Raw genomic sequence first — 11,986 nt, 5'->3', positions numbered from 1 at the left:
ATACAGGACGATTACTTTAGTTTATAAATACTGGACGATTCCGTTTTTCAAGGGACGGTTGGCAACGCTAGACATCCACCTCCAACCTATGTTTCTGATTCATTTTCGACTCGCAGTCACAGAGATGTTAGATTCGGCCTCTCGGACCCTACATTTCTGAATTAAAACTACAACTGTACTCAAAGTCGAGCTGCTTGGATCCTTACTTTTAACGTGCTTGTCGAGATTGTTCTTGAGTTAAAGTACTTTTTAAAATGTATTTATATGTTTCTACGTTTTGGGTGTGAGGGGTCTGCAGAGATGCTACCTGAGCGGTCCAAGACCAGGAAACGGACAGGTAGCATCTCTGCAGACCCCTCACACCCAGGACACAGTCTGGTTGAACTCCTCCCCTCTGGACGGCGCTACAGAGCTCTGTACGCTAAAACCTCCAGACTCTGAGACAGTTTCTTCCCCCAAGCTGTTGCTCTGATGAACTGTCATCACTCATAGAGTCTCAGAGGAGTGGCGTAGCCTGGGGTGTGCCAGGGTGTGCCGTTGCCACCCACAGAGACAGCTGGCACACCCAAAAATTTGATGCATTTTTCTTGTTTTTGTATTACTAACATGTTGTATTCTAAATCTAGGCCATTAGTACTGTATGTAATCATGATGTTCAAAATAATTCAAAATAAAAAAATCTTATTTTCGCAAATAAAAACTTGCGTCAGGCGATGTGTCGCAGCACCTGCAACCGACCCTGAACTGACTGTGTTTAGGCAACTCATCAAACGGAAGGTGGATGGCGGACATGAGTTCCTGTCCTTTATTGAAGTCTTAGACTCCTGCAACAAAGATGTTTTCCCCAAGATTAACTGTTTCCTTCGTATTCTGATAGCATTGCCTGTTACAAGTTGCTCTGTGGAGGCTTTTTTCAGTTGTCAACTGGATCAAAGCCATCACCAGAGGGACAATGCTCACAGAGACTGAGGAGCCTCTCGTTGCTCATGTTTGAAAAAGAGCTCGCGGAGAAACTGGACTCTGATGAAATAATAAATGCATTCAAGGCCAAGCCACGCCGTCTTGCCCTTTACATTGAGATGGTTGTCTTTATGGTTGTCTTTTACTCTGCTGCTTTGTTTTGCAATATACAGTAAAACCATCAGGCCAACCTGTTACATAATCATTTGTGATGAATGTTAAGCCAGATAGTCGTGTTCAGCTATGTGTTCAGTTATTGCTCTGAGCGCATAAAGTGTGTTTATTTTATTACTTATTATTATATTATATATATTATTATACTTATTATATATTATTGATTTTATTTGAGAGCATGTCATATGTACTCTCAAACATGGATATGTTTTTTATTACTGATGAGAGCACACACAACGTGTGGATATGTTTTGTGCTGTAAATAATGTTGGATATACATGCTTTTGAATGTTTGTGGAGGTGTAACGTCCAGTTTTGTTGAAAATAAATTTGGCACACCCAGTCTTTGCTGGTGCACACCCAATGTCTCTTCTGGCTACGATACTGTCTCAGAGTAATCAATCACTGTGCAATAATAATAATAATAACAATAATAACAGTAATTATAATAACACAATCATATGCTGTAACAATGCATCTTCCAATAATCATATCTACCTCATTCTGCTGCAGCTTTCACTTTTTAAAAATTGTATATATGTTAATAAGAGCTGTCATTTGTCTATTATCTATTTACCTATTTACCGTAGAGTGAGCGAAAATAACCGAATCAAATTCCATCATGTCTTGTCTGACCTGACAAATAAACGTGATTCTGATTCTGATTACAGTAGCCATGGCAACTGACAACTAGAACGTCTTGGTCCGTCTGCAAAGTGTGTCCGGCCTCCGGTCCGTGGCTAAAGCCGTCCGTACTGAAACATGTGTCATTGATTAGCTAATCTTTCAGTCAAACGGACCGGACACTTCGGAGAAGTTTTCAAAATTCAAAATGTCAGCGTTATGTGAACAGTAAATGCTAGCGCTGTCTTTACCTACGACGAAACACCACATGTCATATTAGCGACGGCAGCAGGGGAACCAGCAGCTGATCCTCCTCCCGGTGACAGTGAAGCAACACCTGACTGGAACAGCCTGTTCTCTCAGAGATCATGGACGCGCTGGTTCAGTTCACGAACCAAAGCCAAGGGAAGGACCGCATATTCAGGTAGGTTTGTAAACCCGGACTCTTTGGTTCGTGTTAAGTGGAGTTAGAAAGTGATGGTGGTGTTTTGGGGGTTTCAGGGCGACCCAGTATGCGTGTGCGCTGTCGGTGTATCTGCTGCGGAGCAGCGACCGGAGAGACGTCGCTGCCAAACTCAAGAGTCTGGAGAACAGCATGAGCACGGGGCGGAAATGTGAGTGTATATATAACTTATTTCTGTGGACAGTTAATACTAATACCTGTTTAACATTTTAGACTGGTGTCTTGTGTGTGATCCAGAGACCAGACCAAAGTTGAACTTCACCCCCAATAAATCCACTTTAGGCTTTAAATCTGAGGTCACTAACCCTGGTCCTCAAGTTTTTTTTTGTTTTTTTTTTTCAATTATATTTTTATTTGTTTTTAGCATTTTAAAAAGAAATACAGGACAAAAAAAACAAAGCAAAATCAAAAAAAGAATAAAAGAAGAAGTGGTTACTCAAGGCTGCTGTGTCACCAACAGAGTTGTGTAAACTTGATGACATGTTGATGACGACCAGTGATTAGAATCAGGTGTGTTGAAGACAGGGAAACATCTAAAACATGCAGTAGACTAGCCCTGGAGTCCCGGCTTGTGTGTACCCCTGCATATACAGGACTGTCTCAGAAAATTAGAATATTGTGATTTTCTATAATGCAATTACAAAAACAAAAATGTCATACATTCTGGATTCATTACAAATCAACTGAAATATTGCAAGCCTTTTATTATTTTAATATTGCTGATCATGGTTTACAGCTTAAGAAAACTCAAATATCCTATCTCAAAAAATTAGAATATTCTGGGAATCTTAATCTTAAACTGTAAGCCATGATCAGCAATATTAAAATAATAAAAGGCTTGCAATATTTCAGTTGATTTGTAATAAATCCAGAATGTATGACATTTTTGTTTTTTTTAAATTGCATTACAGAAAATGAAGAACTTTATCACAATATCCTAATTTTCTGAGACAGTCCTGTATGTCTCTTTTGTACACAGAATCCAGGCATGGCCAGCCATGCTGGATGAATGTCAGAGGTCCATAAGCGGTTGCCATATTCTCAGAAAAACATACCCCTTATTTTTTAGAGTGTACGTGCGTTGTTCCAAACGTAAAGTGTCATTCAAAGTTTGTTTAAACAGGTTAATATCCAGCATGTTTTAAATGCTACCGTGCTTCAGCACACCGTGATACAAGGAGCTGTGTCATCAACAGAAGTGTCTTTGATGACAAGCTGGTGACGACCGTTAATTTGAATCAGGTGTGTTGAATCAGGGAAACATCTAAAACATGCTGGATAGGTCCAGGGTTGGTGACCTCTGCTTTAAATGATTAAAACTAACCTAATGACCTGACTTGACGGTAGTATTTCTTAGCTGTTACACATTTCCCCTTCACAGCAACTCATTATCTAAACCTGGTCACAATGTTATTCTTCTGTATCTTATCAACAAGAACAGATCGAGTACGTGACCTTCTACTTTGTTACCTTTTAAAATGGGAAAATAAGAACAGTCTGATCTGCCAAGCTGTGACACATCCCATCATTTTGTTCTGTGAAGTTAGTTTTAAATGTATATTCTTTATCTCTAAATATGTACTGGATATTTTGAAGGGAGAAAAAAGTTTTTCTCTTCAATAATTCACACAAGTTAAAACATGTGACTAAATTTAGTTCCCAAAGCAAAATATGCTGAATAGTGAATAGACAAAGTTATCTCTGTAGTGAATGCTTGAAATAAATCTATCCTTCGTATGAACTTCAGGTAATCAATGTTGAAGACAAATTATGTCATTCCTGGTTTTGTCCTTCCATTTTCCTGGCAACTGATGACCCATTATCTGAAAACAAAGTCCCAAAACTCATTAATTCATTAATCAATAAGGCTCTTTTTAAAGTAAAATTCAAGGGAAAAAAAAACCCATCATCCTTTGTATATAGGCCTCAAATACATATTTGCAGGGTTTTTGTACCTATTTATACCATTAGCTAGGACGATATATTTTTGAGGGTGCAGACATTTATATTTCAGATATCAAAGCGGACACATCTTGTAAAACCACTTTATCTTACTAAATGCGCAGTTATGAATGAAAAAAACCCATCACTGCTGGACACTGCTGGCATAATGGATAGATTTTTGACGGGCAGTTGTTCGTGGTTTTAAACACATTTTGCACAGAGAGACACTTTTTGAAAAATGTATTAATAGTAATGTTGAATATTGTTACACAGTAAAAAAAGAAAAGCCTGTTACACTGAACATAATTACACTAACAGCAAATAAAAATGATAAACACGATAAATAAAAACAGTTACACTTGAAATAATAACTCTGTAAATGTGGTTTGTCGTTAACAGAAGAACCGCCGAGGCGGTCTCAGACGATCAGGGGTCCTAGTATATGAATAATTTCAAGATCTACATGTCTTGTCAGTCCATCGCTTCTCCTAAATACAACCAGCAACCAGCGGCTGCTGCAGCGGAGCCCCTGTAATAAAAAGATGTATAGCTATTATTAAAAACTAGAACACTAAGTAAGCAACTACGAACATAACACTATAAACCCAATAAATCTAGACCGAATCAAGAGAAACAGGTTTATTAGTGCACGCACGTGTGTTGTTTTATAAGCAGAAAAAGTTATGGAACCTCTTCTCCAGGGTTTAACCAGGATTAACGAGGCTGACATGAGCTTTCTTGTAATATGCTGCCCCGCTGTGGTCAGACGTGGTATTGCGACGTAATGGCTTTCAGTTTTTACTCTTAGAGCATGCAGTGATTTTTATATATATATATATATATATATATATATATATATAATGTGTGTGTGTATTATGTCTTGATATGTCTTGATCCTGATAGATTTAGACCTACTCCTACGATGAAATGGTGGATACTTCTTTCTAGTTCTTATTTTTTACACCGTTGTCCCTTTTCCTGGTCTCTCAGGACAAAGACGTTGTCGTACGTAACGCGTTTAGACAGCTTTTGAGATTACATTTCATCCCTCCATGTACATCATGCAAAATCTCCTCAGCGAGAGGGCTCAGATGAGGCTGCCTCTGACTGTTTCAACTGCAGCTTTTCCTTTTTCACCACTCTACTGTTTCACCATGACCTGCTGACGCCTGCGCAAACTGTGGCTGTAACACTGATGACCTTTCGACCGGCCTTGAGATATCTTAGATAACCTCTGGGCTAAATGTTTTTGAAACTTGTTGAACTTTGATACTTTGCAGCGCTGCTATGACTAAGACATTTACGTGGACTAAAAGGCGACAAACTTGACTTGGAATCGGACGTGGTTTTGGTGTGAAACGGAGCCAACTGAAGAAGACCCTGTCGTTGCAGCGCGGCTTTATAAAGGCCAAGCTTGGCCCACAGAGGACCACGCTTGTTCACGTAGCCCCTAATCATCACTCGTCTATGTCGGACCGGCAGCCGCAGGGTCTCACAGTATATTGAAAGAACTTTATGGAGGAATGTTTACCTACATTTACATGCCTTTTGACAGAGGTGTCAAAAGTATTCACATTCATTATTCAGGTAGAAGTATAGATACTAGAGTTTAAAAATACTCCTGTAGAAGTTGAAGTATCAACTCAAGTTTTTTACTCAAGTAAAAGTATAAAAGTACTGGTTTCAAAACTACTTAAAGTATAAAAGTAAAAGTAATGTGAGGGGGGAAAAAAGCCATTAAGGAAAAAAAGCCATTGAAAATGAATGCATCTTAGTATAATGCAAATATATTAAAGAACCATATATGTGTACTATTGAGCATTAACATGTGTTTCAGAGAGCAGGAGATATGATGACTAGTTGCCTATAAATATTGTAATGGTGCAAAAAGTCAAACTTCAGAGGCATGTTATCATTTATCCTAACATTTATTGGAATGTACATCCAAGTTTAGTTGCAGGAATCTGAGGGAACGGATGTAAGAACAAAACTGGACAAGAACATCTGAAACAACCACAACCAAATTCCCTCTATCCGGATGGAGCAATTTAACTGGGTAGTTTTTTTTTTTTAAAGGCCGAAATAAAATAGAGTAACGAGGCTGTTTTTAAAATGTAAGGAGTAAAAAGTACAGATAATTGCGTGAAAATGTAAGGAGTAAAAGTAAAAAGTCGTCTGAAAAATAATTACTCCAGTGAAGTATAGATAACCAAAATATCTACTCAAGTAAGGTAACGAAGTATTTGTACTTCGTTACTTGACACCTCTGCCTTTTGAACACATTCAGGAATCTGGGAATTGCAGGTGAAATGAAAGTCAAGTACATGAAGAGCTTCTTTACTGTAAAGTGTTAACGGTTGATGGCTGCTGCTCCAAAATGACCCGACACTTCATATTAAATTGATTCCTGCTCTAATTCCCTTTTGTTTTTTTTTCCTCCTCTATTGTCAGTGCTCAGGCTGGGGAACACTGTGAATGCCATTGATGCTGCCAAGCGAACCGTGCGGCTCTCGGACAGAGTGCTGTGCCTGTGCCTCACCCTGGCCAACGCCAACCGCGCCCTCTACTTTATCTGCGATAACCTACTTTGGGCCAGAAGCGTCGGCCTTATCCGCCACGTCGACAAGGAGCGCTTGAACTTGAACGCCTCACGCTTCTACTTCTACTCCTTAGTGATGAATCTGACCAGAGATCTCTATGCGGTTCTCCAGCTGATGATGCAGAAGGGTAGAGATGCACACTTGAAGGAGAAAATGGACCGGCATCTCAACGAGAGCCCCGAAGTGGCCGAAGTCATCGTTCCTCAGCTGGACGCCTTTGTTTTCCTGCTTATAGAATCCCTGAAATCCCACCCTGCCGTTGCCTTGGACACCGTGAAAAACATCTGCGATCTCTTCATTCCGCTCGACAAGTTGGGCTTTTACAAATCAAACGCAGGAGTGACTGGATTTTGCGGGCTGATGTCATCCCTGATCAGCATCCTGACGCTCGCGCGGCCCGGTTTAAGGCTCAAACCGTGATAACAGGTGGAGCTCAACCTCGGGTTGATCTTAGTGTTCAAAATCTTCTAGAAGGATGAAACTATTCTGTAGCAGAATATTCATCTGGTGTATAACAAGGGGAACAAATCAAAATAACTAACAGTTTCTGATTTTTCACATCCAAGAATAGAGCTTTTTGCATTCTGGTCTGTAGTTTTATAACTAATATTAATAATGTTTCTACTGTTCAAATACGGGTTCTTTGGTGCTTCTGCAAAAGTTTAGTGTCAGTGTGGGTCTGCTGCGTCAGAAAGAGCAACACTGCCCTCTTGAGGACACGAGGCTGAATTGAAGAGCTTTATTTTCAATTTCACTGAGACAGTAAATACACTTAGTTTTGAAAGCTTTCCTCAAGAGGATGACTAGGTACACCATCCGCCATCAGAAAAATTGCAAAAATATATATTCCATTTCCCTTTTTCACGACACTTTTGAGATTGGCTGTGAAAATAATGAACAAACTATGCAAAGTTGAATCCCGTCAAAGAATAAACATACAAAGCAATAAATACATTTTTGTTCCAAGTAGATCAAATATGTAGTAGACGCAAAGTTTCGATTTCACATTTCCCAACTGGTGTGTTTTTTTCCAGTATTAACAAACTGATAAAGCACAGAAAAACGTGGACATGGTTGGATGGTCTGGACACTGAAAGTTGAAACAAAAACATCCCCTTCCCTAAATTAGAAAAAAAAACAAAAACATTTTAACAGCACAATCTTTTAATTAGCGTCCAATTAAAAACGTATAAGGCCAATTTTTCAAAACTGGAAAAAAAAAATACTCTAATTAAATAAATCAGTGCCAATACAGTTTGTGCATTTTTTACAAGGCATCATCAAAAAGAGAGACGCAAGACACACAAAGCACTTTTAAAAGTGGCAACAGTGTTAAACTACAGGTTTGTAAATACTGCTGTGCCGAGTTTTGCTTGTCCCAGTAAACCGACGACGGTTACACCATGAATAACTGCTTTCTTAATGAAAAGGCACCTTCAGTAGTAAGCTCCTGCTACGTTTAAAAATAATATTAATAAAAAAAGAACCAAGACGCGAGGGTTAGCACTTTAAAAGCCCCTTTCATAAGAGTGGGGGGTTCCCAAAAAAGCATTTACACGGTACATAAACGGCACATTTATCTGATTTATCCGACATTTTTCCCCAGGAAGTGTCACCTTTGATGTTTGTTTAGTGGTAAATGGGAAGCCCTCGACTTTAAATACTTGTTTTACTTACTAAAAAAGGACTGGCTTAAATAATAGATTACAACTGTTTTAAAACTAATAAATTATTTTGGATATCTAAAAAAGTCACGTGTTCTCATCTCTTTTGTTTTATGAAGACACGGCCGAACCATTTGGTATTTCCCAGTAGTACCAAAACGGATCACGAGAGTTTCCATCTAGTCGGACTGATCGTCGTCAGGTTGGATGCAGCACATCTTTGAGACCGGTGGTCCTGAGAAGATGTCCAGCAAGCCGAATGATGGAAAGGGTTCCTGCAGGCGTACCGAAGCTTCGGGGTATCATCCAGTTTTGGTATTATGTGATGATACCTGGTCAACACTTCCTGGGCTCACAGTTACTGTAGTCAGTGCTCATAAATGTTTCTTCCTCGGACATGTTCATATGTGCTGAGACGGAACAATCGCTGCTCGTCTCAAATCCTTCAAACATACCATAGTACTGAGTATTTAAAAAAAAAAAAAAAAAGTTCACTTGATTGCAAAAGAGCTGCTAAATAAGAGACACGGAGGAATCGTGCAGAGCCAAGTACGCAGGTTTCAAATGGACTGCTGCGAGGATTATACCTTGTTGATAGTGGCGCTTGGTGCAGTTGGACTGAGTGAAATCCCTGTACAGTTTCTGATTATCTGACGGACGACTAATGAACGTAGAACAGAAAATAATCGACAAACAAGGCAAAAACAACAACGACGACGCAGACAAGACGACTGCCGCACAACGATTACCTGGCAAACAAACCTTCCTTCAAACTAAAAGACATTTAATGATCATTGAACACCTTGAGCTGTGCAGGTTTAGCCAGGAGGACCAGGGATGCTGGGGTCGTGGAAATGTCGGACAGAAAACAACAGCTTGGTTCCCTAACTCAAGGTGATAGTACCAATGCACTGATGTAAAAGAGGTCTCACTCAAGTGTACGTCAGGGCTGTGGCGGAATTACACGCTGTGGTTGATCAGATGAAGAACGTGAGTTTCAAGTCGTCCGGCAGCCTTGCGAGGTCGGCCTGGCCACCCGCACCGGTTCTTTTCCTCTTTGATACAAAGAGCGAGCCTGTCCCTTCTGGACTCGACTTCCAGGAAGAACCGTCGACGGGTTCGGGTTAGGTCAGCTGGCGAGGCAGAGCAACACCCAGACTGCTATCACGGAAAAAGTGAGCAGCGGAGCAGAAACATCAGTGAACGACAGCTGATGTGGTACGTTCTGCGTTGGTGGGTAAGGTGGTGAATGGGCAGAAACAGCGGCCTGAGCCGCGTGGCGGCGGCGGCCTACCGTCCTGCCATCTCCCGCGGGGCTTCGGATACGCTCGCTCTAGCGGGATAAAGCAACTAAACCCCAAGCTGAACATCCAGACTTTCGACGCCTCAGTTTAATTACCAAAATAAAAGCAACTCGCAATCATTCACATGCAGCGTAAACACAGTACGATTACCCCGAGAGGTAAACTAATAACCACATGAGAAGGGGGGGGGGGTTGTAATGGTTTGTGGTCATCTGATAAAAAGAAGAAGAAAAAAAAAAAGGCAGTTCATGGTACTGTAGGCTACATCTGGGTGAAAGTGACGCTAAGTGTGCATAAGCACCATCTTGGAACCGGCGTGCTCGTACTGTGGAGAGTCGTTTTGTGGCGTTCCAACATTTCTCAGAAATGAAACAGGACATTAGCAGACAGCTGCATGAAATTCCTTACAATCAGAGCTCGCGGACACCGGCTCCAACTGCTGATTGTTGTAGCACATCATGAATTGACTCTTTAGAGATCCGTAACCGATGCCGGTCTTGGTTCTGCACAAATGTGGGTTTGGGCGGATGGCTGATCTGGCGTTTGATCATCTCGGATCTCATTTATAAGACCTGAAAAACACGTCGTCAATGTCCAGAAGCGATCTTATTGTAAGAAACCAATAACTGATGTGGGTTGTTTTTTTTCATAATTTCATCACCAAAACGGAAAAAAAAAAAAGAGCGAATAAGTTTCTTTGTATTTAAATATAAAAGACTTTAGTAGCATTTGTTTAACCCTAAGATTGATTGTACCATCACTTCAATACTTCAAAATCAATACTTTTAAGTTTCCATAAGATAAAAAGATACAATAAAAACGATGCGATTAGACGTTTGCTGCATCGTTTTTACAACAGAACAGAATCCAGCGAGTACGGCCCGAATCGGAGCTGAAAACCGTTTTTAAAGGGTAACGTTTGATCACGAGTAGGTGGTCTCGGCCCACTTTTGAAGGAAAAAGAAAAAGAAAATAAAAAAAGCCTTGCTTCCTGGCTTCCATTAACACTCTGAAGAGTAAAGTGAATAGTGTTGTAGCGACTTCTGGACCCGGCTGGGCAGTCTTTGGGTCTGGTCTGGAGTCTTTTGGTCCCGTCTTGTTGCACCCCGTTCAGGGTCGAGGCCGGGTACTAGCAGCGTCCCTGCGCTCGGTCATAATCTGCAATCAGGCCTTTGATATGTGACAGTTTCTTATGAAGGTACTCGCATCTCTTCTTCTCTTCCCGGTACCCAGGAAATTTCTGCAGAAGAAGAAAAGAGGAGGCTGTTAGCGAGCTTTCAGTAACACGGATCAGAATCAACAGAGGGTCCCACGTCCTTCTTTGACTCGGTGTAAACGCCTCATGAACTGTCTTATTGAAATGATTCCCACATTTTTCTGAGACGGCGCCGATCTTCGGCATGTGGTCGTGACAGGAAACGGTATCAACACAGCTCTAGATGCCAGAAAACTACAGGAACGGTTTAACATGGACGTGCCAAATGTCTTACTGAAGGATACCAAATCTATCTCCTGCTGATGCTGAGAAGTCACATGACTGCGATACCAGATGTGTATGAGTAGAGGAAGCGACAGACGCTCGTCTGATAGTCATAGCTGTATAATTGTTTAACATATCCGTGGATTTGGGAGCGATGACGCACGTAAGACCGATGAGCGGAGCAGAATTGATCCGTAAACGCATCACGCACCCGTGCTAACGCGCCTGGATCATTAAAACGGATAGTCAGTGAATGCAACACGTTTCTCTTTCCCTCCATCTAACTCAGATGTGTTTGTTTGAGAGGTTTTTGCAAGCGGATAATGCTAGACTCTTACTTTCTTATACTTTTGATACTTCTGCAGGATTTGGTCCTCCATGAGCTGAAAAATACAAAAGCAAAGTGTGTTAGTGTACCCTTTTGCTGTTTTACCACTTCTGCTTTTTCTTTTTTTTTTTTTTTTTCAAAGTAGATGTAGTCGCCTCCCAGCACAGACAGTACCTTGTACTCTTGTGTTCCCGGGGAGAGAGTGTTGATCTTTGAGCCCAACTGAACAAACATTTCTGTGATAGCCCCAATCCGGTCATGAAGAGCTCTATATTCATCATACTCGGCACAGAAGTCGTCATTATACTGCTGACGTTGTTCCAGTGCTGTTATGGGGCTGTATGCACTGAAATAGAAAACATTAACCTTTTAAACGTTTTATGAAAAAAAAAAAAAAAAAGTAAAAGGTGAGCCTCAGGGGGGATGCCATTTCCTAAACCCTCCA

The 11,986-nt window shown here is 40.8% G+C and overlaps 2 protein-coding genes across 2 annotated transcripts in view; one reads left to right on the top strand and one right to left on the bottom strand.

Annotated features, from left to right (window-relative positions):
* The first annotated feature begins 1,896 nt into the window (after positions 1–1,896).
* On the top strand, positions 1,897–8,500 carry pex11a (peroxisomal biogenesis factor 11 alpha). Its single transcript, XM_061721882.1, has 3 exons — positions 1,897–2,182; positions 2,260–2,372; positions 6,617–8,500. The coding sequence occupies exons 1-3, from the start codon at positions 2,127–2,129 to the stop codon at positions 7,183–7,185; spliced, it is 738 nt and encodes a 245-aa protein (XP_061577866.1). The 5' UTR covers positions 1,897–2,126; the 3' UTR covers positions 7,186–8,500.
* The window catches only part of LOC133444255 (RNA polymerase II elongation factor ELL), a 27,571-nt gene continuing 23,545 nt past the window's right edge, over positions 7,961–11,986 (bottom strand). The window contains exons 10-12 of the mRNA XM_061721881.1: positions 11,716–11,887; positions 11,552–11,596; positions 7,961–10,973 (exon numbers count right to left, since the gene is read on the bottom strand). Coding sequence (XP_061577865.1) covers positions 10,863–10,973; positions 11,552–11,596; positions 11,716–11,887 — 328 coding nt within the window. The 3' untranslated portion in view covers positions 7,961–10,862. The remainder of the gene's footprint in view (positions 10,974–11,551; positions 11,597–11,715; positions 11,888–11,986) is intronic.

Source organism: Cololabis saira, chromosome 5 (assembly GCF_033807715.1).
Source record: "Cololabis saira isolate AMF1-May2022 chromosome 5, fColSai1.1, whole genome shotgun sequence".
NCBI lineage: Eukaryota > Metazoa > Chordata > Actinopteri > Beloniformes > Belonidae > Cololabis > Cololabis saira.
Note: the sequence above shows the minus strand (reverse complement) of the source record. Positions and strands in the feature narration are given on the sequence as shown.